This window comes from Somniosus microcephalus, chromosome 5 (assembly GCF_052327205.1).
Source record: "Somniosus microcephalus isolate GS21.2 chromosome 5, FLI_Smic_1.0, whole genome shotgun sequence".
NCBI classification, from domain to species: Eukaryota; Metazoa; Chordata; class Chondrichthyes; order Squaliformes; family Somniosidae; genus Somniosus; species Somniosus microcephalus.
In genome coordinates this window covers 199,224,970-199,252,448 of record NC_140991.1, presented here as the reverse complement: position 1 = coordinate 199,252,448, position 27,479 = coordinate 199,224,970, and the positions used below count along the sequence as shown (strand labels likewise).

At 45.6% G+C, this 27,479-nt stretch overlaps 1 protein-coding gene across 11 annotated transcripts in view; it reads left to right on the top strand.

Annotated features, from left to right (window-relative positions):
* The window catches only part of nek10 (NIMA-related kinase 10), a 470,337-nt gene that overhangs the window by 198,743 nt on the left and 244,115 nt on the right, over nt 1-27,479 (top strand). For 10 of the 11 annotated variants that reach the window (XR_015078459.1, XM_085988546.1, XM_085988548.1 and 7 more), the window contains exons 13-19: nt 552-691; nt 2,614-2,675; nt 10,090-10,167; nt 10,765-10,829; nt 26,865-26,967; nt 27,059-27,187; nt 27,277-27,414. Coding sequence is in view for 10 of the 11 variants with exons in the window: in XM_085988546.1 (XP_085844672.1) it covers nt 552-691; nt 2,614-2,675; nt 10,090-10,167; nt 10,765-10,829; nt 26,865-26,967; nt 27,059-27,187; nt 27,277-27,414 (715 nt within the window). In the remaining variant the exon portion in view is untranslated. The remainder of the gene's footprint in view (nt 1-551; nt 692-2,613; nt 2,676-10,089; nt 10,168-10,764; nt 10,830-26,864; nt 26,968-27,058; nt 27,188-27,276; nt 27,415-27,479) is intronic. The other variant, XM_085988547.1, reaches the window with a different exon arrangement.

The following is a 27,479-nucleotide window of genomic DNA, read 5'->3' as shown; positions in this document are numbered from 1 at the left end:
TAAAGTTACATACCCTAAGTAATATTTCTCAGTTCTTGTGGTTTTATTTTATACTGTCAAATTGCTCATTAGAGAAATTCTATGAGACATTTTGTGTAGAATCTTGCTCATAACATCACCCAAGATCATTTAAGAAGTACCTTTTGATTTTGTTGTACTTTATCTTTAAGTTCGAATAGTTGGTAAATGTATCAAAATTTCACAAAATTAAATACATTTGGAGCTAGTGAATGTTGTACAGGAAGGTTAGACTGTAATTTTTGCATATCGCTGGCTAGTATGTGTGATATTAAGTTAGATGCATGACATTCTGTTACGTTACTTCATATAATTTCAGTCTTTATACAGTGAACTGATTATGTTCAGTTCCTACCACAGCAGAGAAGGTAGTAATTGGTAATGGAGGGTTAATGTGAAATACAAAGTAAGATATCTAACACCTATCCAGTGTTTCAGATAGACTGAACAACCGTACCTGTCAAATTGTACCTGAGCTGCTTCATGTGTTTGTTTCTTTTCAGAAAACTTTCTTTTTTGTGTATTTTTTTTAGAGATAGAAATTTTGTATCCGATCGTTCTTCAATTGGAAGTTTGTCTAGTGCGAATGCTTCAGGGAGAATTCGACAACTTCAGCTATCTGAGAAACTGAGTACTCAGGAAATTCAAGAAAATACACTATCCTTGCAAGAAGGTATAACATTTTCCATTGAAGTAAAAGTCCAGCACATAGATTAATTGTTGACATTTATTGATAAATAAAATGATTAAGGCAGGACTTTTTCATAGATTTGGTGAGTTTCTTTATTTTTAGTAGAAGCATCATTGGCCCAGAACTTGGTGTCGGGGGCTTGCTGCGCGTGCAAGCCCCCGATGTGCACTCACCCTGCGCGCCGACATCTGAAACCTGGCCCGCAGTGGATTTCCTTTCAGTGGCCAGGTTCTGATGTCGGCGCGCTGTGCTAACCTGACCCAGCGGCGTAGTTAGTGCGATGTGCCGGCTGGGATCAGGTGAGCACTGTTCAGCCAATCAGGGGAGGGGAAACTTCATTCATAAGTTTGAGAGTAAGAACTGTCAAACTCATGAGAAGTACTGCACCCCAAAACACTACTTAAACTTTAAATAATTTTTTTTTAAAACATCCCAATCATTAAATTAAGTATAAATAAGTTTAAAAAAAATAATTTAACAATTTTTTTTTTTGAAAAAAATAAATTTTTAATAAAAAGGGTCTAAAACTAAACTTACCTTATTGTAGATTCTTTAAAATAATAAACCTGTGGGAAAAAAAAATTCTAAATTGCACTAAAACACCACTTACCTGTAAAAATAAATACTTATGTGTGCTTTTTACAAGCGTAAAGACCGGAGGCCTTTACACATGCGCAAATCCCCCAAAACAGAGGAAATCCAAGACGCACGCGCTGCCCCCTACAGCGCACGCGCTAGCCTCTTCACCTCTTGGGTGAGAGGAGAGGAAATGCCGGTTTTCAGCGCATGCGCTGTGCATGCTGAAAACCGGCATTTCCTCCGGCCAGACACGTGAGTACCCCTTCCGTACTCACGCGTTTGGTGAGGAATTACTGTCCCAATATTATGAAATTGATAGCATTACATCTTTAGCGTTACTGAAATATAATTAACTGAAGGAAAGACTTGTATTTATATAGCGCCTTTCACGACCACTGGACGTCCCAAAGCACTTTACAGCCAATGAAGAACTTTTTGAACTGCAGTCACTGTTGCAATGTAGGAAACGCGGCAGCCAATTTGTGCACAGCAAGCTCCCACGAACAGCAATGTGATAATGAGCAGATTATCTGTTTTAGTGATTATGTTCAGTCCTTACCACAGCAGAGAAGGTAGTAATTGGTAATTGAGGGGATAGCTCCCCTGCTCTTTTTAGTGTCATAGGATCTTTTCCACCCACCTGAGAGGGCAGACGGGGCCTCAGTTTAAAGTCTCATCTGAAAGATGGCATCTCCAGTGCAGTACTCCCTCAGTACTGCACTGGAGTTTTGTCAGCCTAGATTTTTGTGCTCAAGTCTCTGGAGTGGGATTTGAACCCACAAACTTCCAACTCAGAGGCGAGGGTGCTACCAACTGAGCCGTGGCTGACACACTGAGGAATAGCATGGGACATGAGTTGGTGCACCACCCAGGTCAATAGTCCAGTTAACTTAATGTGCCTTTTTGCACAGGATCTATGAAATATCAATCACCCATTCATATAGAAAACTCTCACCAAAATTTCTGTGTAAAATGATTAACTCTAACAATGACACAATTGAATCATTTCTTCTGTTTTTTTGTAAACTTTGTTTTACAATACTAGTGACGTTTATGTCACTTGGCTTAACTGTGGGCATCAACCATCCATTGTGCACCATGGCACCTCTGTTAACCAAAAATGAAACAAATCACTAAAATGGTAAACCGTATTAAGTAATATTAAGTTTGTTACATTATAAAGAATAAGGAACAGTCTGAAATGTGTTCCAAGGATGTAAAACAGTCTTTGCTGGGATGATGTTATTTGAACCACTTGATGTGCCAAAACTGTGTGTTATCCTTTATCTAACATCAATTCCTTATTGACTATTTTGTCATTTCAGCGTGTTGTGCTGCTATTACTGAGCTGGTGCTTAATGATACAAATGCTCAACAGGTTGTACAGGTTAGTATGCTCAAAGTTAAGGTCAATTATTATTTGCTAGAAGAAATATTGGTTTTAATCAGTGTCAAATCATAATGAACTGTGTAGTAATAAAAGAAGAAAAGAAAAAAAAACAAGAGTACAGGACTGCTGGCTTCTGAAAGAGTGTTAAGATTAATGAAGATGTGGACGTAGCTGAAAAATTGAATGAGTTCTTTAGTTCCATATTTACAAGGGAACCAGCACATGGACTGTAGCATAGCGGCAGTAGAAAGCCATGGCCTAACAGTCAAGCGAAAGGACGAGGACATTTTCAGATGCGGCACTGGAGGCCTTGGTCCTGGGGGTTCAAAGACGCTGTCAGGTCCTCTACCTGCTGAAGGGCAGGAGACCTTCAAGGCAGAGCAGCAGAAGGCTGTGGGAGGAGATCACTGAAGCCGTCAATGCGACGAGTGTTGTCCCCAGGACCTGGATCCAGTGCGGCTAGAAGTTTAATGTCCTCACACGATGCATTCATTCACCTTGACCACTCATCAAATGCCATATCCCACCATCTGCACCACAAGCCTCACATACTGCTCATTGCACCACACCCCTATCACCTACCAACAGCCTCTAGCAGTCACCACTCATACCTCACAATCATAGCTTCACTTCACCCTCACGCATTTACCACTGCTGCAAAACTCACACCCACATCTCACACCTTGCACACACTGCCAGATATTCAACCATAGCAGGCACATTGCACTGCACTCACTTCCCTTTCTCTTGCAGGCAAAGGTGGCTCACAACTGCTGGGGGCAACAGCAGACGGGTGGAGGGGAAGCCCGTCTGCAGAATCTGATGGAGCTGGAGTACACAGTGTTGGAGATCATTGGAGGGGCAGTCACAGAGTCTGTGGCAAATGGGGAAGTTGAAAGCATTGCTGACAATTACAGTATACTCATATCTAAGCTGCCTTCTCGCATCCCAGTTCCCCCTCATCCTACAATCTCTTCTCACTTACAAACTGCTGATGGTGTATGCATGGATATCTTGCTTCCCCCTTCCCCTCACCACAACCTGACCCTTGTGCATTTCTCCTTTCCCAAGAACTCCAACCAAGCCAGCCAGTCCCGAAGTGATGGAAGAGGACAGTGAGGGTGGAGAAGAAGACACACTTTCACTGCATCTGACACTCGCAGGCTCCATGTCAAAAAATGGCACTGCACGGACTTGAGGGTGGCATATAGGTGGGATCTGCATGTGGTAAGTCACTGGCCACGAGTGGGCTGCAGCCAGGCCAGTGGTTAAGGTTAGCTTGGGTGCCAGCTTCCCGGAGGGCGAGTTCACGGACAAGTTCTGCTGCACAAGGCTCAGATGATGACCTCGATGGGGGGTGGCCTTCAGAAGAAGGGTAATGGGCATGCACACGGAAATGCTAGGTGCAATGGCAAGTCTGCCAGAGAGCCTCTTGTCAGTGTCAAGGAGCATGGAGAAGTCTGGCTCCAACATTGCACGGGGCTTTGCGTGGAGCTTGGTACCCGTGATTTCCAGGATGGCTGCACCAAGTTGTGGAGCATGCAGCAGACCACCACGAAATGGGACACCTACTCCGGCGTGTACTGGAGGAGGACTCCTGAGGCAGCGGAACTGTTGCTTGAGCACCCCGATGGTCTGCTCAATGAGGTTCCTCATGGCAGAATGGCTCTCATTATATGATTGCTAGCCACGTGTGGTGGGGTTGCGGAGGGGAGTCGCTAGCCAGGCGCAGAGCGGATAGCCATTGTGTCCAAGCCACCCTCGGGATGACGTGGTGACTGGAAGATTGCGGGCACAGCAGACTGCCGCAGGATGAAGGCATCATGAATGCTGCCCAGATACTGGGCAATCACCATCATGATGTGCTGGGCGTGATCACACACCAACTGCACATTAAGTGAGTGGTGCCCTTTGCGGTTACGGAAGATCTCAGGATTGGTATACAGCGCCCGCAAAGCCATGTGGGTGCAGTCGATGGTGCGCTGCACCATGGGGAAGCCCCCAATATACTGGCAAAGCCACATGCGCGCACCTCCTGCTTCTCTCTGTTCAGGAATGAAATCCCTTCTCCTGGAGTACAGAGCCTCTGTGACCTCCCGGATGCAGCGATGGATGGCGAACTGGGAGGTGTTGGCAATGTCTCCTGCTCCAGACTGGAAGGATCTGGTGGTGAAAAAATTGAGGGCCATGGTGATCTTGAGGGCCACTGGCCGCACCGCACTGTGGTCGCCCTGCTATAAGGTTGCAGGAGGTGGCAGAGTTCTGTGACCACCTCCTTGATGAAGCGGAGCCTCCTAATACACTGCTCCTGGCTTAAATGCAGGTAGGAGATGTGCTCTCAGAAGACCATAGCTGGGTAAGGCCTCCTGCCCCTCCTCCTCCCTCTGCGAGCACCTTGTCCTCTTCTTTGCTGCCTCCACTCCATCTCCCTGTCATATTCGAGCACGAGGGGGACTGCAAGTAGAGCCCCCATACTGGGAGCAATTGGTGTGAACAGAACCCTTTAAATGAGAACCAAGGCATTCTGCACTTGCAGCAACATTCCCTGTCACCTCGCCAACTTTAAGCAACTCTAGAAAGCTCCAAACAGTTGCATAAACTTACACAGAGCCAGTAGAAATGTAAGTTGTTGATGATCCCATTAAATAGCGCTGGTGGGGGTCCTTCCTGCTGCTGAATGCATGGTCAACTGTTCGTGATTAGGATAGGGCGTTAAATGGAATGGCAAAGTCCAAAATGGCAGATCGTGCGTCAAATCAGCGTGATGTCACAATGTGCCTCATTTCCATTTCTGTAGCCAGCGCAGGCAACAGCCGCTGCCGACCTTCCCAAAATGGCGGCATCCACAGGACCCGCTGAAAGCAGGTGGGAAACAAGGCAGCCACCAATTTTTCTTCCAAATCGGCCTTAATGACCGGCGCAAATGGGTTCAATTTCCCGGCCTAGGACTCTTCTCGTTGGAGTTGAGAAGAATGACTAGATATGATGGAGGTGTTAAGGTTCAGGAATGTAGCGGCTCAGTCAGGGATATTTCACTTGGTATGTGGTAGCAGAACAAGATAACCAGTGTATAAGCTGGAAAGGGGTATATTCAGATGTGATGTAAGAAAGCATTCACTGACAGGATGGTTTGTTTTCAGAATAGCTTATTTAGAGATTCTGTAGGATCAAGTAGATTAATGGTATGTTGGCCTTTATTACAAGAGGATTTGAGTATAAGAGTAAAGATGTCTTACTGCAATTATATAGGGCCCTGGTGAGACCACACCTGGAGTATTGTGTACAGTTTTGGTCTCCTTACCTAAGGAAGGATATACTTGTCATAGAAGGAGTGTAACGAAGGTTCACCAGACTGGTTCCTGGGATGGGGGGATTGTCCTATGAGGAGAGATTGAGTAGACTAGGCCTATATTCTCTGGAGTTTAGAAGAATGAGAGGTGATCTCATTGAAACATGCAAAATTTATTGGCTTTTTGCTGACTTCAAGGCTTCTGCACAGGTCACTTGCTGACAAACATGGGCGCACTAGTAGGCATTCCCCTTGGAATACAGCATGACTTGGAGAATGAACAGAGGGAATGCAGAGCAGGACAACCGCTGGAAGAGGAGGAGGAGGATGAGGAGGGGGCAGAAGGGCTCTCAGCAGGAGACCATATCCACCCTAGGTGTTCAGGGACCAATTCTCCTACCTGAAGCTCAGCAAGGAACAATGTGTGAGATGCCTGCGCTTTACTAAGGATGTCCTCGCTTAAATCTGCCACCAGCTGCAGCCACAACTGCAACTTCAGAGCAGGGCGAGGACCGCAGTGGCTGTGAAGGTGACCATGGCGATGAACTTTTGAGCGTCGGGCTTCTTCCAGGCTAGAGCGGGAGATATTTGCAACATCACGCAGTTTGCCATCCACTGTTGTGTAAGAGAGGCCTCTGAGGCTCCCTATTCAAAGAGACAATGAGGGAAGAGCAAGAAGACCGTGATGATGAAGAAAGACCATCACTCAATTTCACACTCGCAGCCACCAGTTCAGATACTGACACTGCGCATAATTTAGAGGATAGCATAAAGGCAGGATCTGCACATGGTGAGACACCGGGCACGAGTGGCCTGCAACCAGAGCATGGGGGCAAGGATAGCACAGGTGCCAGCTCGCCAGAGGGCTGCAGAGGACTCAGATGAGGACTTCAATGGGGCAGCCTACAGAAGAACACTGATGGGTGTGCACAATCAAATGCTTGGTGCATTGGGAAGCCTGCCAGAACACCTGCGTGCAATGTCGAGGAGCATGGAGGAGTCCAGCACCAACTTGACACAGGGCTTTGCACAGAGCTTGGAGCCCATCCTTTCCAGCAGGGAAGTGGTGGCCAACTCCATTGGCACACTTGTGGACCCAACCATGATGCAGCGTCTGATGGCCAATGTCTCAGTTTCCATTGCAGCACAAACGGCAGCCATCCAATGTCTTGAGTGCTGCATGGAAGCTCAGATTGCTGTCATGCAAGGTCAACTTGTTGCCAAGCAAGCTCTGACTTCTAGCACCATGACTGTGCATTACAGTGTTCAAAGAGGCTTGCAGGGTGTCACAGCAGTCCAGCAATCTGTCCTCCAACAGATTACTAGGATTGCTGAGGTGCCGCCCCGGGGGAGTGGCAGTGGCTCCATGGAGCATGAACCTGCTCTCCTCTCTCAGGAAGACATCATTCATCCTCTCAGCACTGTCACTCCGCCAGTGCCCTTGCTGTTGCCTGTCAGCCAGCCAGCTCAGACTGATGCCACCCTTCTAATCCCAAAGCTGCTCGAGGTCATCCTCCAAGGCCATCTGCAGTGTTCTCCGCTGAAAGTCAACAGCCTTCCACTAGCCATGCTGCAGCCACTGGGGTAATACTGCGTCGGAGCACTAGGACCAGCAAAGGCACACGGAAGACAGGCACTAAGGAAATGCACAAGGGTGATTAGTTTGCTTTTGTGTGTAATATGGCATGATTTGATTTATAAATTTGGTTTGGAATGTTTATTTTGTGTTGGCTTTTATTTTTGCATTGTAGCCAAGTGGAAGCTGTGATGGTCAGTGACAGAGGGAAGGCAAGCTGTGGGACTGTTGGTGAATGGGGAGTTGGGGTTGCAGTGACTGGTATCGCACTCGTATGAGTTCTTCATGGACAGCCTGGCCAGAAAAGGGCTGTCTAGGTTGCCTCCTCCCTTCTTCCTCCTCCTCCTCCTCCTCAGCTGGTGGCAGGAGCTGTGCCCTCGTGATGGCGAAGTTATGCAGCATGCAGCAGACCACCACAAATCTTGACACCCATTCTGCAGGGTTCCTCCAGAGTGGTCCAGACAGCAGAAGTGTTGTTTCAGCATGCCAATGGTCTGCTCTATCACAATCTTTGTGGCAGCATGGCTTTCATTGTATGAGCCATGTCATCAGCGGATAACCCTTGTCGCCCAGTAGTCATGCTTTGGTTTACTGAGTTGGCTCAAATGCAGCCGGCACAACAGACTGCCGCAGAATGAAGGCATCATGTCTGCTGCCAGAATACTGGGTATTGACCTGCATGATTTGCTGCCTATGGTCACTCACCAGCTGATAGTTAAGGGAATGGAATCCCTTTCGGTTGCGGTACATGTCAGAGTTGGCATACAGCGCCTGCAAAGCGATGTGCATGCAGTCAGTGGTACTCTGCAGCATGGTGAAGCCTGCAATCATAGCGAAGCCGCATGCTCGCTCCACCTGCTGGTCTCTGGCAAGAGAGAATGAAATGTAGTCAGCTCTTTTTGCATAGAGATCCTCAGTGACCTCCCTTACACAACAGTAGACAAGGCGTTGCAAATATCTCCAGCTCCAGCCTGGAAGGAGCCAGGTGCATAAAGGTTTATCACCACGGTCACCTTCACAGCCACTGGCCATGTAGTCAATGCCCTGCTCTGAGGTTGCAGTTGTGGCTGCAGCAGGTGGCGGATTTCAGTGAGGATTGAGACACAGACATCTCACATATTGTTCCTCGCTGAGGTTCAGGTAGGAAAATTGCTCCCTGAACACCCTGTGCAGATATGGCCTCCTGCTGCGAGCCCTTCTCCCCGTCCTGCTCTGCATGGCATCTGTTCAATCTGTAAAGTCATACTGTATTCCAAGGAGACTTCCTACTAGTGCACCCATGTCTGGCAGCAAGTGGTTTGTGCATAAGCCTTGAAGTCAGCAAAAAGTGCTTCTACACCTGCCAAACCACTCCTTGTAGACATTTGCAACTTGAAACAACTATAGAAAGCAACAAACACTTGTAGAATCATAGCAACCGCCAGAAGAAATCACCCAGTAACAAACCTGAAAGTAGGTGATGATCCCTGGTAGCGTTAGTGGGGAGTCCTTCCTGCTGCTGAACACGTGTTCACCTGTGCGAAGTTAAGATAGGGTGTTAGCTGAACCATTGAGCTCCAAAATAGCACCGCTGACGTCAAATCAGAGTTGTACGCTGATTGACATTGTGATCTGCCTACTCTGAATACTTCCGACGGATGTTCACCGCATGCACTCTAATGCCCTCGCCAATATGGCATCCGGCGCGATTCGTCCCACAAGTGTGCACTCGTGCATCGGACGCCATTTTGGCACCCAAATGACACCCGTAGTGCCCGAACAACGTGCACTACGGATCCGAATTTTGCGCGGGTGGTGTTTTGGATTGTAGAGAGGGCCATTCGTCCCAAATCTGTACTACTTTGGTATGCTCCTGTAGTGCGTAGAGGGTTAGAATGATGAAGAAAAATGCATTACTTACCTCTTACGGTTATATTTGAATGATATGCATCCTCCACACACTGCAATTCCTCCCATCCATCCTTGCAGGCTCTGCACAGTTTTGTTTTAAGGAGGAGTTAATGTTAAGCTGATTTCAATGTCAAACTGAACAGCTGCAATGATATAGGTACGGCGGCTTTATACGATACATATATACTGACAGTTTACATCATGAGGAAGTATGTGTGATCTGCACATGGGTTTTTCAAGACCCTATCAAGCTAGGCTATAAGCTGTGTCGAGGATACAAATTCAAAGAATGAAAAAAGCCATACCACCTTCAACTGTGAGCCTTGTGTTTACAAAGCACTTGACTGTAGAGAATATTATAGCTGAGCCTGATTCTATTCTCATCCAATGTCTCACATGTGTACTTTCCATCAAGGGCCACTGTCTAGTGATCAGGAGTAGAAAAACCCTGTCCTCACTAGCCAAGGTATTGTGATTGTAGCGGCCCTATTGCTATCCTGGCTGAGAGCTGCTGACTCAGTATTGACCAGCAATCAAGCTTGGAATCTTTACCATTGGGGAAGTTTATTCTGAATATTTAATAGAATATCAGGAATATATTACTTAACATCTGAACTAAATATCTGATGTCATGGTTCTTTAAATTCTTTATGCAGGGGAATGGCATTTATGTGATAGGAAAGTTAATTCTGCCAAACAAACAAAGGAATGCACCAAAAGCAGATATCTTGCAGGTAATTTTATTACAACACCAATTTTATTTTTTCTAAAGCAATATGCTTTTTAACTGGAAAAAGCATCCACAGGAGGGTGAATTTGATTTGTATTGTTCAAACAATCAGTTTAGACATTGACAGAGTTTTGCTTTGTTACATGTATGAATGCAATCAATAATTCGTGTTTTCATTCCATTTACTAACTTCTAAATGGAGCAATGAATTACATTGGGTTTCTCAGACCCCTTGTTTAAATCAGGGTCATCATACTGATGATATATGCCTGCCTCACTTGCTGAAAATAAGATTAATTTCTTAGATTACAACAAAAAGTGATTACCATAAAATATTGCAAGTTTAGTTTCTGTGGCTTAACTCATTTGTACAATTGTAAAAATGTCTTCCTAGGAACAGGGATTTTTCAATTAAAATTTGTCTCTGTCTCAAAAGGAAATTGGCTCTTTTTGAGTAACATCAGTTACAGTAATATCCACCTTTATTATATACTCTTAGATTTTGTACTACAGTATATGTGTTTCAACGTGTGTGATATGTCTGTTCATTTCAGTAATATGTATATACTTACATACAAAGTTTCTAATTTTTTCATTACAGTGTTATGCATTTAGAGCTTTGCGTTTTCTCTTCAGTATGGAAAGGAACAGACAATTGTTTAAAAGGTACAGCATCCAAATGCAATGGACACCTACACAATGACATTATCTCTCTATTCCATTATGCCAAAATGTCAGTAACCCCTCAAGTTAAAATAGACAAAATACTGTACAGTCTTTTAATGTCTGATTTTCACCTCTCTGCAGAGAGTGTCCTGCAGTTGCTTGGTACTTCACTTTCGCAGTGGAATTGAGATCAGAAACTTAGTACTACTGATTTTTTTAAAAAACAACAAAAGCTATCAAACAAGCTATAAAATCAAGATTTGTGATGATGCCTTTTGCCAGTGCTACTCTGGATAATCTGCGAGAAGGTCTGCAGCAACAGCCTGGAGATGATTCTCTCTGAGTGGCAAAATACACTGTTCTACTAAAATATGCTTTTATATTACAAATTATAATTTTTTTAATCCACAGCCTCATTAACCATGGTCTGATTAAGCTGTTTTGAATTCATGTATATTTATTTACATGCATATAAATGATTTCCACTTTTTTGAATTCAACCAATAAAAGTCAACTTTATTTCCCCAAAAAACCTATTGTTCACAATGCACACTTTCCGGCCAGGGAGCGGTCGAGCGGGAGCCTTGTATGTTTTGCCACCCTTTCCTTCCGCTGCCCCCAGCACCCAACATCATGTCCTTTTTTTAAGCTCATTCTGGGTATATGGCTGTCACTAGCAAGCCCAGCATTTATTGCCCATCCCTAGTTGCCCTTGTGAAGGAGGCTCACCACCACAAAGAAGGAGATAACTGCTAATTTTTCAGTATTTATCACCCTCATCTTCTGTTATTGAACCACACCAACAGACATGGCTGAACAGCTTCTAAAAATCATCTATCTGTTACAAGTCAAAGGTCGAATCTCACCTCCCTTTCATGCATTTCCAATATCTGGCACTTCATGTACCCTGTGTGTTACAAAAGCCATGGGAGTATCTCAGAACTATTTGCACTATGTTTCATAGGTGTTGTTGTTGTTTCAATATCTGGGTATTTGAAAATTTAAAAAAAAACACATAATTCTATTCAATGTGGATCAACTTTTCCCACCAATCACAGGCGGGAGAGGGATGGGAGGAGTTTAAAATGTAAAAACGGGGAACGCATCCCCAACCCACCGCATATGTGCCTGTTGCTGCTTTTACGGCGGCGGGTGTCGTGCAAGTATCTCGCTGTCGAGAGGTGGGATACTTCATTAACATATTTAAATCAGGAACCACATTGTAATTGGGAGCCTGATTTAAATTTAACAGTTGCTACACATGTTTCCCAGGGCTTGGGTAAAGGGAGTAAAAGGGAGGTGGTTGCTGCCAGATCAAGGTGGTGAGTGCCTTTTACAGCATTCCTTGCGGGCCAGGAGGAGTAGGAGTAGGCCTCCTCTCTGGCAATCGCGGCCTCTCTCTTTCCCATCCCCCTGCTGTGATTGCCTGACTTCGCCGCCACCCCCCCCCTCCTCCAGCCCCAATCTCCGGCCTTCCTCCAGCGATGGCCTCTCTCCTTCCCACCCCCCCCCCCCACCCCCAGCCCCAATCTCCGGCCTTCCTCCAGCGATGGCCTCTCTCCTTCCCCACCCCCCCCACCCCCAGCCCCAATCTCCGGCCTTCCTCCAGCGATGGCCTCTCTCCTTTCCCCCCCCACCCCCATGCTCCAATCTCTCTCTTTCTCCCTCCCGTGATGGGTTCTCTCTCCCCCCCCTCAACACCCCGCCCCCCCCACCAGCCCCGATCTCTCGCTCCCTCCCTCCATCGATGGCCTCTCTCATCTGCCCTCCCCAGCAGCGATCACACCATCCCTTCCTCCCACGATGGCCTCTCTTTCCCCCCTACCCCCCGATTGCTGAGGACTGTCCCCAAGGGTTCCCGGCTGTGGCCTGCCACTGGTTTTCTTGTTAACCTGTCAATTTCGTCGGCTGCCAGCGGGTAACAGATGAAAAAAATTATAATGAGGCCCTGCCGTTAAATTTGGCATGGCCTCCACATCCCTGGCTTACCCACTTTTGGTCTGCTGGAGCACTCGTGAATAATTTCTTCTGGATAGTGTTAGGAATGGAAGATCAGCTCTATTATCCATTATTCCTTGACTGGATCACTGGTTCAGGGAATTGATTTCCCCCGCACCCTCCCCGTCTCCCCATAAATATTGGGGCCTTTGTTTCAGACAACGTTGTCCCATACATACTCGACATGGAGCATCAAGTATTGCTGAATCTACCTTCGGCATAGCAAAAGGGTTCAAACATTACCAATCCTGTAAGAATGGTGCTACGTGCCGAACAGGTTGAGATTCTCAGCCCGTATTTTCTGGGACTGACTCCTGCAGAAAACTGGCATGCTGCAGAAGAGTGAAATGAAAAAGAAATACCAAACGAGATCTTCCTCCTAAGCAGTTCTGCTTTTTAGCCAACCACCACTGGCACTTTGGTACCATTCAGTACCACGCAACAGGTGGATCCCAACCTCATCTGCAAGCACTGCTCCAGTTAAGAGAAAGTGCAAGTCTGCAGTGACACCTTTGATGCATGGAGACCTCTCAAGGCATCGCCGACAGCCTGGACCACTGCTCTGTCTGGCTGATAATCTTCATCTGTGCCGGGTGGCACCAAAGGTAGTGTTGATGGCAGTCCTATGAGACGATACCCAAGGAGGAAGAGGATAATCACCCATAAGCATTCCAATTGATGTTTGATGTGCTCAACACTAAGTGTCCCATAGTTAGAATGCCTCAGTTTGAAAGTCTCTGTATTGAGGGGAAGGGCACGGGTAGAGCCCCTGCTCTTAATCTGCTAGTTCCCAAATATTCCTCCTTTGTGAGTTTTGTGATACCAACATCTTTTTGGACCAGTGCAAAGGAGTCTGTGTTGACTTTCATAAGCAACACTTGGTTGCAGACATAGAGTAAACAGGACCTCCCAGGTGTATCATGCCTTGGCTGACCTAGTGCACACTTCATTGTTCACTGACCACAGATCTGAATTGCATGATACAAATTTCACCTACTGAATTTTCTCTTCAGGTGCCATCTCAGCTTTAGGCTGTGGTAAACGCTGCTCAGCGGTCCTGCAGAGAGCAATTCTTGTTACTGGTTGAACCTACTCCAGGTCGCCTCACTGCAGAAGCAGGCTGCGGGGGATGTCCTAGAAACAGACAGTCTATTGTCCAGGGAATCTTGCTCTGGAGGCTTGATTCGCTCCTTTAGTTTCCCTCTGAAATTGCAGCAGCAGTTTCTCTATATGCCCTTTAAGGCAAGGGGCTCTTTGGCAAACAAATTCTGGGATAGGTTTTGCTTCAAAGCCAAATTGCAGTGAGCCAAAGACAGGTCCTTCCATATAATAAGGATTCAAGCATCATGACTGAACAAACGAATGTGGACACCAGATTCATTTCATGTGCTTTCATGACTTTACAACTTGATATTAGTAAGCAGATTAAGAAAGGCATTATGAAAAAGCATTTCCATTATTTCTGGGGCAACTGTTAAATCTACATAAGGGATGAAACCTTCTAAATAAACGTGAATGCCACCAACATGCAATTCACAGCTTCTGACCTGCGTACATCACTTTAAAATCTTAACCATTATTCATCAAAATATGTCCAGATAATAATTCTGCCCCATTACCTGCAAAGAAACAAAATCCTTTTGAATAAAGAGAGTGGGACCCGACGACAGCGTGGACCTGGAAGGAGTCGGCTGCAGAGAGAGAACAAAGAAAGCGGGACACGAGGACAACACGGACCTGAAAGGAGTCAGCTGCACCAGAGGCGGCAGTACACATCCGGCGAATTCCAAAAGAACAACAAAAAACAAGGAGCGACGTCACAGGACAGCATGTAGGTAATTGATGGGTGAGCATTAGCATTATTTTTCTCTCTCTAACTTAACTAAATAAACTAATAAATATAACTATAAATAATCGTTTGAATTAAGACTTTAACTAAGAAAGCGAGAGAAGCGGCCAGAGATAAAGGTGGTCCCAACTTTTAAGACTCTTGGTGGGGCGGGTGGGGGGGGGGAATTTGTCCCTTTAGCACCTCCCGTTAGCGCCAGTAGATGGCTCTAATGGGGCGCTAGACCAGTATCGCCAGGGTGAATCCAGTGCCACATGCCAAATCCAGTGCCACGCACCAAATCCAGCCCCCCCCATAGCACCGCCGCTAAGAGGTATCGCCGGGAATGTCAACGCCAGGTAGATTGTAACATCAGTGAGTGTGGCACGCTCACTGACCACCTAATTGATTCTCGCCACTTACCTCGCAGCCTGGAGTAAACACCGACAGGGAGAGCTTGTCATGCAGCTCCAGGGACATTATTTAAAGGGATCATGAGTAATCACTCGCAGTTGTCGGGTTAGTGCAGTTTCAGTGTTTTTTTGTTAGTTTCACCCATCGCAACAGTTTCATTCAGTAATTTCAAGGTTCTTTTGTATCGGGAGTCTTCTGGCAACTAAAAAGTAGCTACATTAATTGTTCAAAGATTCAAACTGCTATGGCGGAGGGAGTGCAGGCAGCGAGAAATACGGGAACATGTGCACAGAGGGAGGAAGAGGGCCTTCAGGGCTCTCACCAGACGGCCTTACCCTCCAAGGGTATTCCGAGGGCACTTCCCCTACCTTCAATTAAGCACAGAGCAGTGTGTTAGAAGGCTTCGCTTCATCAACGAGGTGGTCACAGAATTCTGCAACCAGACCTCCAGCTTCAGACCAGGGTGACCATGGCTCTCCCAGTGGCAGTCAAGGTCATTGTGGCCCTCAATTTTTTCACCAGTGGATCCTTCCAGTCTGTAACAGGAGATATAGCTAACATCTTACAGTTCACCGTCCATCGCTGCATCCTGGAGGTCATTGAGGCTCTCTACAGCAGGAGAAGGGATTAGATTGGCTTCTCGATCACCAGAGAGAAGCAAGATGAGCGTGCATGTGGCTTTTCCAGGATTGCAGGATTTCCCCTGGTGCAGGGCCTCGTCGACTGCACCCACGTGGCTTTGCGGGCACCGCATAACAATCCTGAGATCTTCCGTAACCGCAAAGGCTACCACTCACTTAATGTGCAGTTGGTGTTACCCCACACAGCAAATCCTTAATGACAATGCCCACATTCCTGGCAGCAGCCATGATGCCCTCATCCTGCACCAGACATGTGCTAGCCACCACGTCAAGCTCGAGGGTGGCTGCTCAGAGATGAGGGCTAGCCGCTCTCCACCTGGCTCATGACTCCCTTCCGCAACCCCAACACTCGTGCCCAGCACTCATATAATGAGCGCTATGCTGCCACCAGGAACATCATCGAACAGACCATCGGCTTATTGAAGCAACGGTTCCGCTGCCTTGACCGCTTGGGAGGAGCCCTCCAGTATTCGGCTGAGCAGGTGTCCCATTTCCTGGTGGTCTGCGGCATTCTCCACAACTTGGCCATCATGAGGACCCAGTCCTTGCCACCAGGGATTGCAGGACTACCTCAGGCGGAGGACGAGGCAGAGGAGGATGAGGAGGACAAAGAGGAGGAGGAACAGGAGAGAGGGAGGAGGCAGCGAGACAATCGGCTTGCTGGCCGGGCTGTCCGTGACCGGCTCATCAGACTCTGATTCACATGAATGAAACCCCAGTTCCCCGTAGCTCACCATATCCCCATCATATAATCTCTGTCTCATGGCGCATCGCAGCTTCCTCCTGGATGCAAAGGTGAAATGAGAGCGACCACAATATATTCCAAAGACCATTAATAAATTTATCTATAAACATATCACACATCACATGAATTCTAATAACTAATGACCCGTGTGCCTGCCATAGTTGACTAGCTGTCATTGTGTGCAAAGTGTGAGATGTGGGTGTGAGTGTTGCTAGGTAGAGATTGTTGGTGGGTGAGTGCTGGGGGTGTGGTGCTTTGGGCAATGTGTGAAGATTGTGGTACAGATGGTGGTATGTAGCATTTGTTGAAGCATTCACTCACCCTGACCACCCAAGTGAGGTTGTTAAATTTCTTCCTGCACTGTGTGTGGGCCCTGGGGACCACAGTGCTGCCTGAGACATGCTGCACTACCTCCCTCCACATGATGTGGAAGACTTGTGACGAGGGCCTCCTGCCACTTGTCAGGTAGAGCACTGCCCTCCATCTCTCCACAGTGAAAACCAATGCCTCAAGTACTTCATCGGAGAATCTGCAGCTCTCTGCCTGGACCTGCCATGAGCACACCTGGTCCACTCATCCGGCTCCTTCTCCTTGTTGTGCTTCTGCTTGCTGAGGCAGCTCCACAGCTAGCAATGCTGAGAATGAGGTGCTGCAGCACGGTGGCATAGTGGTTAGCACTGTTGCCTCACAGCGCCAGGGACCCGGGTTCGAATCCGGCCTCGGGTGACTGTCTGTGTGGAGTTTGCACATTCTCCCCGTGTTTGCGTGGGTTTTCTCTGGGTGCTCCGGTTTCCTCCCACAGTCCAAAGATGTGCGGGTTAGGTTGATTGGCTATGATAAAAATTGACCCTTAGTGTTAGGGGGATGGGTTACGGGGATAGGGTGGGATATGTGTTGGTGTAGGGGTTACGGGGATCGGGTGGGATATGTGTCGGTGCAGGCTCGATGGGCCGAAATGGCCTCTATCTGCACTGTGGGGTTTCTGTGAGATCTGTGAGAATGAACCTCCCCTTTAAGTGGTGAAAAAAGCCTGCGGCAATGATGAGTTGCGATTAAGCTGCACTCGATATTGGTTCACCCTTTAAGTCTAATGCCAATGAGCTTGGGTTTTAAGACTTGATTTAGGACTTCAAACGGGGTGGGGGGGGTGGCGGGAAGGAAGATTGGGAAAGCAATAGTGGTAGGGGATTCAATAGTTAGGGGAATGGATAGGCGTTTCTGCGGCCACAGACATGATTCCAGGATTGCATGTTGCCTCCCTGATGCCAGGGTCAAGGATGTCACTGAGCGGCTACAGAACATTCTGAGGGGGGAGGGTGAACAGCCAGAGGTTGTGGTCCATATCAGTATCAACGATATAGGTAGAAAGAGGGATGAGGTCCTGTAGGCAGATTTTGGGGAGCTAGGAAAGAGATTAAAAAGCAGGACCTCAAAGGTAGTAATCTCCGGATTAGTCCCAGTGCCTTGAGCTAGTGAGTATAGCATTAGGAGAATAGAGCAGATGAATGTGTGGCTGGAGAGATGGCGTAGGAGGGAGGGCTTTAGATTCCTGGGACATTGGGACAGATTCTGGGGGCGGTGGGACCTGTACAGGCTGGACGGGTTGCACCTCAACAGAGCTGGGACCAATATCATCGCGGGGGGGGGGGGAGTTTGCTACTGCTGTTGGGGAGGTTTAAACTAATTTGGCAGAGGGATGGGCACCAGGATGTACTATTACAAAGAGAAACAAAGTGCACAAAGGATTGAGAGAGACAGATAGCACTGGAGTAAGAAATGGTAAGGTATTAGGTGGGGTCAGACTAAGAGAGAATACAAGAAGGTCTAAGAGAGGTTTACAGTGCATGTGTATAAATAAGATTGGTATGCTGCAGGCGCAAATAGCCACTGTTGTGGCGATAATGGAGACCTGGCTCAAAAAAGGACAGAATTGGGTAATAAATATTCCTGGATATAAGGTGTTCAGGAATGATAGGGAAGGAAAGAAAGGAGGTGGGGTGGCAGTATTGGTTAAAGAGAATGTTACAGTGCTGGAGAGAGAGAATGTCCTGGAGGGGTCAAGGACAGAATCTATTTGGTTTGAGTTAAGAAACAATAGCGGTGCCATTACACTACTAGGTGTATTCTATAGGCTGCCAACTAGTGGGAAGGATATAGAGGAGCAAATTTGCAGGGACATTAAAGAGAGGTGCAAAAACTATTGAGTAGTGATAATGGGGATCTTCAACTATCCTCATACAGACTGGGATAGTAATTGTGTAAAGGGCAGAGAGAGGGAAGAATTTCTGATGTGTGTTCAGGAGAACTTTCTTGATCAGTACGTCTCTGGCCCAATGAGGAAGGAGGCATTGCTGGATCTGGTTCTGGGGAATGAGGTGGGTCAAGTGGAGCAAGTGTCAGTAGGGGAACATTTAGGGAATAGTGATCATAGTATCATAAGATTTAGATTAGCTATGGAAAAGGACAGGGAGCAATCTAGAGTAAAAATACTTAAATTGGAGGAAGGCCAATTTCAGTGGGTTGAGAACAGATCTGGCCCGGGTAAATTGGAATCAAAGATTCGCAGGCAAAACTATAACTGAAAAATGGGGTTGCCTTTAAAGAGGAGATGGTTCGGGTATAGTCGAGGTACATTCCCACGAGGGGGAAAGGTAGAGCAACCAAAGTCAGAGCTCCCTGGATGACAAAAGAGATAGAGAGTAAGATGAAGCAGAAAAAGAGCGTGTATGACAGATGTCAAGTTTAGAATACAAGTGAGAATCAGGCTGAATATAGAAAGTTCAGAGGGGAAGTGAAAAAATAAGAGGAGCAAAGAGAGAGTATGAGAATAGATTTGCAGCTAACAAAAGGGAATTCAAAAGTCTTCTACAGGCATATATATAGTAAACGTGTAGTAAGAGAAGGGGTGGGGTCAATTAGGGAACAAAAAGGAGACTTGCACGTGGAGGCAGAGGGCATGGCTGAGGTACTAAATGAGTACTTTGCATCTGTCTTCACCAAGGAAGAACATGCTGCCAAAGTCGTAGTGAAAGAGGAGGTAGTTGAGATACTGGATGGGATAAAAATTGATAAAGAGGAGGTACTAGAAAGGCTTGCTGTACTTAAAGTAGGTAAGTCACCAGGACCAGATGGGATGCATCCTGGGATGCTGAGGGAAGTTAAGGTGGAAATCGTGGAGGTACTGGCCATAATCTTCCAATCCTCCTTAGATACAGGAGTGGTGCCAGAGGACTAGAGAATTGGAAATGAGACACCCTTGTTCCAAAAAGGGTTTAAGGATAAACCCAGAAACTACAGGCCACTCAGTTTAACCTCGGTAGTGGGGAAGCTTTTAGAAATGATAATCAGGGACAAAATTAACAGTCACTTGGACAAGTGTGGATTAATTAAGGAAAGACAGCACGGATTTGTTAAAGGCAAATCGTGTTTAACTAACTTGATTGCGCTTTTTGATGAGAAAACAGAGAGTGTTGATGAGGGCATTGTGGTTGACGTGGTGCACAAAGGATTGAGATTAGATCACGTTTACACTCCATTCCGGGATGGATACAAGACCCTCCCCCACCCTCCCTTCGGCAAATCAGATCACGACTCCATCCTGCTGCTACCCACCTATAGGCAGAAACTGAAACAGGAAAAGCCTGTGATGAGATCTCTACAACGCTGGTCGGATCAATCAGACGCTATGTTACAAGACTGTTTTGATTCCACTGACTGGGCTATGTTTCGGAATGCCTCGGACAATGACATCAACACATATACAGATTCAGTCATTAGTTTCATAAACAAGTGCATAGATGACGTTGTTCCGAGGATTGTTGTACGAACATTTCCCAACCAGAAACCATGGGTAAATGGCAATATCCGTGCTATGCTAAAAGCACGGTCCTTCGCATTCAACTCTGGGGACATGGATGAGTACAAGAAATCAAGGTACGACCTCAGAAAAACAATCAAAAATGCAAAAAGACAATACACGGACAAAGTGGAGTCACACTATCATAGCTCAGATTCGCGAAGGATGTGGAGTGGACTACAATCTATTACAGACTACAAAGGGAAACCCAACTGTGTCATGCCCAGCAATGCCTCTCTCCCGGATGAGCTTAACACTTTTTACGCCCGGTTTGAGGCCAACAACAACTGGCCTGTTACAAGGGCGCCCGCGGCTCAGGATGACCGGGTCTTCTCAATCTCCATGACTGACGTGAGCAAGACCTTTAAGAGAGTGAACACCCACAAAGCACCCGGTCCAGATGGAATCCCTGGGCGTGTCCTTCGAGCATGCGCTGACCAGCTGGCAGCCGTGTTTACGGATATATTCAACCGTTCACTGTACCAGTCTGTAGGCCCCACCCGCTTCAAGATGACATCGGTTATTCCAGTCCCCCAAAAAACAAAAGTAACCTGTTTAAACGACTACCACCCCATAGCACTCACTTCTGTCATCATGAAGTGCTTTGAGAGGCTGGTCAAAACCCACATCAACTCGTTACTACCTGACACACTGGACCTACTCCAATTTGCCTACCGCCCAAACAGATCTAGGGATGATGCCATCGCCACTGTACTGCACACTGCCTTATCATACCTGGATAAGAGGAACACCTATGTGAGAATGTTGTTCATTGATTATAGTTCAGCATTCAATACCATTATCCCCTCCAAGCTTGTCAACAAGCTCAGTGAGGTTAACACCTCCCTATGCAACTGGATCCTGGACTTCCTGACGGGAAGAACCCAGGTGGTGAAAATAGGCAGAAACACCTCCTCCACACTGATCCTGAACACGGGAGCTCCCCAGGGTTGTGTGCTCAGCCCCCTTCTGTACTCCCTGTTTACTCACGACTGCGTGGCCACACACAACTTCAACTCCATCATCAAGTTTGCTGATGACACTACCGTTGTAGGCCTGATCACAGATGGCGACGAGACAGGCTACAGGGAGGAGGTAAGAGCCCTAGGAGAATGGTGCAAGTCCAACAACCTCTCCTTCAACATCAACAAAACAAAGGAGATGATCGTGGATTACAGGAAGCGGCAGGGGGAGGGACACACCCCAATCTACATCGAAGGGGCTGAGGTGGAGAGGGTCAGCAGCTTCAAATTCCTGGGTGTATTCATTACGGAGGACTTAATGTGGTCACATCACATCGACGTTGTCACCAAGAAGGCATACCAACGCCTGTTCTTCCTCAGGAGACTGAAGAAATTTGGAATGGCCCCCCCAGATTCTCACCAACTTCTACCGGTGCACCATCGAGAGTATCCTGCCCGGCTGCATCACTACCTGGTATGGCAACTGCACCGCCACAGACCGCAAGGCTCTACAGATGGTAGTGAAAGCTGCACAACACACTATAGGAATTAAACTACCTGCTGTGCAGGATATCTACCCCGAGAGGTGCCGGGGGAAGGCCCTGAGAACCATTAAAGATGCGAGTCACCCCAGCCACAACCTCTTCGCCCTGCTCCCGTCCAGTAAGAGATACTGAAGCATACGGTCTCGTACCAACAGGTTTCGAAACAGCTTCTACCCCCAGGCCATAAGACTCATGAACGATTAATTTATTATTATTTATTACTGTTTTATTTATTATTACTGTCTTTCTATTAGTATTTCTATTAGTATTTTTATCATTGTTATGCCATATTTATTCCAATGTTGGGAGGACTCGTAAAAATCAACATTTCATTGTGCAGTACACACGTCTGCTGCATATATGACAAATAAAATTGAATTGAATTGAATTGAATTGGTGTACATTGACTTCTAAAAGGCGCTTGATAAAGTGCCACCTAATCGGCTTGCCAGCAAAGTTGAAGCGAATGGAATAAAAGGGACAGTGGCAGCATGGATACGAAATTGGCTAAGTGACAGGAAACAGAGTAAGGAGACCAAACTGTACACAATTCTCCAGGTGTGATCTCTCCAGGGCCCTACATAATTGCAGTAAGATGTCTTTACTCTTATACTCAAATCTTCTAGTAATAAAGGTGAACACACCATTTGTTTTCCTAATTGCTTGATGTACCTGCATGTTAACGTTCAGTGATTCGAGTACAAGGACACCCAAGTCCCTCTGAACACCAACATCTCTCACCATTTAAAAAATACTCTGCTTTTCTATTTTTCCTACCAAAGTGGATGACTTCACATTTTTCCCCATTATATTCCATTTGCCATGTTCTTGCCCACTCACTTAGCCTGCCTATATCCCCTTGAAGTCTCCTTGCATCCTCCTCACAACTTACACTCCCACCCAGCTTTGTATTATCAGCAAACTTGGATATATTACAGTTGGTCCCCTTATCCAAATCATTGATGTAGATTGTGAATAGCTGAGGCCCAAGCACTGATCCTTGCGGTACCCCACTAGTTACAGCCTGCCAACCCGAAAATGACCTGTTTATTCCTACTCTGTTTTCTGTCCGTTAACCAATCCTCAATCCATGCTAGTATATTACCCCCAATCCCATGAGCCCTAATTTTGTTTAATAACCTCTTGTGTGGCACCTTATCGAATGCCTTCTGAAAATCCAAATACACCACATCCACTGGTTCCCCCATATCTAATCTGCTAGTTACAACTTCAAAAAACTCCAACAAATTTGTCAAACACGAGTTCCCTTTCATAAATCCGTGTTGACTCTGCGCAATCCTATTATTATTTTCTAAGTGCCCTGTTACCACATCCCAAATAATAGATTCTAACATTTTCCCTACTACTGATGTCAGGCTAACTGGTCTGTAGTTCCCCGTTTTCTCACTCCTTTCTTAAATAGTGGGGTTGCATTTGCTACCTTCCAATCTGCAGGAACTGTTCCAGAACCTTTATAAAACACTGGTTCGGCCTCAACTGGAGTATTGTGTCAAATTCTGGGTACTGCACTTTAGGAAGGATGTGAAGACCTTAGAGAGGGTGCAGAAAAGATTTATGAGAATGGTTCCAGGGATGAGGGACTTCAGTTACATGGATAGACTAGAGAAACTGGGGTTGTTACCCTTGGAGCAGAGAAGGTTGTGAGGAGATTTGATAGAGGTGTTCAAAATCATGATTGGTCTCGACAGAGTAGATGGAGAGAAACTGTTCCCATTGGTGGAAGGCTCGAGAACCAGAGGACACAGATTTAAGGTGATTGGCAAAAGAACCAAAGGCGACATGAGGGAAAACGTTTTTGTGCAGCAAGTGGTTAGGATCTGGAATGCACTGCCTGAAAGGGTGGTGGAGACAGACTCAATCGTGGCTTTCAAAAGGGAACTGGATAAGTATCTGAAGGAAAAAAAATTGCAGGGCTACGGGGTAAAGGCGGGGGAGTGGGACTAGCCGAAGTGCTCTTGCAGAGAGCCAGCATGGGCTCGACAGGCCAAACGGCTTCTTTCTGTGCTGTAAACGTTCTATGATTGTATGATTCTTTCTCCCAAGGGACTTTATCTGTGCCTGCTCCATTAATGGTGCTGATGCCTTTAAGGACAAAGAAGCACCCAGACTTCCTTTTCTCTTCATGGTTCTGGCTAATAGTGTACCCATGTGGCCCCTCCTTTATTTTAATTAGGCCTGAGGGCAAGTGTGGGTGCTGAGCTCTGCACTGCAGGAGACTTTTAGTTTTGATGGACTTTTGATGAACTTTTAGTTTTGATGGAACATAAGAACATAAGAAATGGGAGCAGGAGTAGGCCACTTGGCCCTTCGAGCCTGCTCTGCCATTCAATGAGATCATGGCTGATCTGCCTCAACTCCATTCACCGGCCCTATTTACATATCCCTTGATGACCTTACTAATCAGAAATCTATCGACTTCTGTTTTGAATATACCCAATGACTGAGCTACCACAGCCCTCTGGGGTAGAGAATTCCAAAGATTTACCACCCTCTGTGTGAAGAAATTTCTGCTCATCTCAGTCCTGAATGGCCTACCCTTTATCCTGAGGCTGTGGCCCCTGGTTCTAGACTCCCCAGCCAAGGGAAACATTCTCCCAGCATCCACACTATCAAGCCCTGTAATAATTTTGTATGCTTCAATGAGATCCCCTCTCATTCTACTGAATTCAAGAGAATACAGGCCTAGTTTACTCAATCTCTTCTCATACGACAGTCCCGCCATCCCAGGAATCAATCTCGTGAACCTTTGTTGCACTCCCTCTATGGCAAGTATATCCTTCCTTAGGTGAGGAGACCAAAATTGTACACAGTACTCCAGGTGTGGTCTCACCAAGGCCCTATATAATTGGAGTAGGACTTCTTTACTCCTGTACTCAAATCCTCTTGTAATGAAGGCCAGTATACCATTTGCTTTCCTAATGGCTTGCTGCACCTGCACATTCACTTTCACATGTACAAGGACACCCAGGTCCCTTTGAGCATCTGCATTCCCCAATCTTTCACCATTTAGGAAATACTCTGCCTTTCTGTTTTTTCTACCAAAGTGGACAACTTCACATTTATCCACATTATATTCCATCTGCCATGTTCTCGCCCACTCACTGAGCCTGTTGAGATCCCCTTGAAGCTTCTTCATAACTGACACTGCCACCTAGCTTTGTATCGTCAGCAAATTTGGAAATGTTACATTTAGTCCCCTCATCTGAATCATTGATATAGATTGTGAATAGCTGGGGCCCAAGCACCGATCCTTGCGGTACTCCACTAGTCACAGCCTGCCATCCTGAAAAAGACCCGTTTATCCCTACTCTTTGTTTTCTGTCTGTTAACCAATCCTCAATCCATGCTAGTATATTACCCCCAATTCCATGTGCCCTAATTTTGTTCACCAACCTCTTGTGTGGGATCTTATCGAAGGCCTTCTGAAAATCCAAATACACCGCACCTACCGGTTCCCCTTTGTCTACTCCACTTGTTACATCCTCAAAGAACTCCAATAGGTTTGTTAAACAGGATTTCCCTTTCATAAATCCATGTTGACTCTGCCCAATCTTACTATTGGTTTCTAAGTGTCCAGTTATTGCATCCTTTATAATAGATTCCAGCATTTTCCCAACTACTGATGTGAGGCTAACAGGTCTGTAGTTCCTCGTTTTCTCTCTCCCTCTTTTCTTAAATAGCGGGGTTACATTTGCTATCCTCCAATCTGCAGGAACCGTTCCAGAATCTATAGAATTTTGGAGGATGACAACCAACACATTCACTATCCCAATGGCCACCTCTTTGAAAAACCTAGGATGTAGGTCATCCAGTTCTTGGGATTTATCGACTTTTAGTCCCATTAATTTTGCTAGTACTGTTTTTTTACCAAATAATTTATTTAAGTTCCTCAAACTCGCCACACCCTTGGTTTTCTCGTATTTCTGGGAGGTATTTTGTGTCTTCCTCCGTGAAGACAGAAACAAAGTATTTATTTAATTTCTCTGCCATTTCCTCATTCCCCATTATAAATTCTCCCGTCTCTGACTGTAAAGGACCTACATTTACCTTCGCCAGCCTTTTCTTTTTCACATACCTATAGAAGCTTTTACAATCTGTTTTTATATTTTTCGCTAGTTTCTGCTCATATTCTATTTTTCCTTTATCAATTTCTTGGTCCCCCTTTGCTGATTTCTGAAACGATCCCAATCCTCAGGCTGACCGCTTTTTCTGGCAACTTTATAAGCTTCCTCCTTTGATTTAATACTAGCTTTAATTTCTTTTGTTAGCCATGGTTGGATCACTTTTCCTTTTGGGCTTTTATGCCCTAGAGGAGTATATGTTTGTTGCAAATTATGCATTATTTCCTTGAATGTTAGCCATTGTATGTCCACCTTCATACCTTTTAGTGTAGTTTCCCAATCTACCATGGCCAACTTGTCCCTCATACACTTGTAGTGATGGAAGGTCATCAACCTGAAATGTTAACTCTGTTTCTCTGTCTATAAATGCTGCCTGACTTGCTGAGTATTTTCCAGCATTTTCTGTTTTTATTTCCGATTTCCAGCATATGCAATATTTTGCTTTTTCACTTTTAGTCTGCTGGAGCACTCTGCAATAATTGCTTCTGGACAGTGTTAGGAAAGGAAGATCAGCCCTTTAATCCATTATCATGATCCAAGCTTCCTTGACTGGATCTCTGGTTCAGGGAATAGATTTTGTGTTAAAAAGGGTACCTTTAACTTGAATACTTGACCAAAATAAACAGTTTAGTCTCTGAGAAATGTGATTGTCTTTCCAATTTGGCTTTGCACTTCATTTGCTGCCCTTTACTTCAATTAGTGTATGGCATCACATTCATTAGAGTAGGTTGAGTACTTGCTACAGCAAGACTTTCTTAATATCTAACTATACATGAACAGCCCCCATGGATTTTACTGATCATAGAAGAATGGTGCATATTTTTTCTGTTCTATAGGTTTGTTTCACTTGTTGAATATCAAAATTCTTATGATTGACTCTCACTAATGAGATTTTTTAATGCAGGTTATTTCCTCCAGATATGTTTGAGATGTTCATTGATGTTGGACATTATGCGCGTGACATCCATACATATGAAAACTTGGTAACTAAGTTGAACTCTTTACCTGTAAGTGAAGAACTCTGATTACTCTTGGATATTTTCAAGGTTCAGTTTTTCCACAGAAAGTTTGTAACTTGTCTTGCAATTTTGTGTCTAGACTGATGAACTAAAACAAATCACTGAAAATATTGAAGGAGTTAACCAAAATAAAGCTCCAACAAAATTTATCGGTAATTATGCCATTTTAGACTATCTTGGAAGTGGAGCGTTTGGAAATGTTTTTAAGGTAAGCTATTCCTTTTATTGTAATGTTTTATTAGCCTTCTGCAACAAAAACATTAAATGTATATTTTAGATCTCTTCTTGAATTTACAGGTTAGGAAATACAGTGGACAGAATCTGCTAGCTATGAAAGAAGTTAATTTGCACAACCCAGCTTTTGGAAAAGACAAAAAAGACCGTGACAGCAGTGTGGAGAAAATTGTGTCTGAGCTAACGATAATTAGAGAACAGGTGCATTTTCTTTGTCACTTTTTAAAAAAAATTACTGTCCTTGTTTCATAGAGTATATTGAAAAA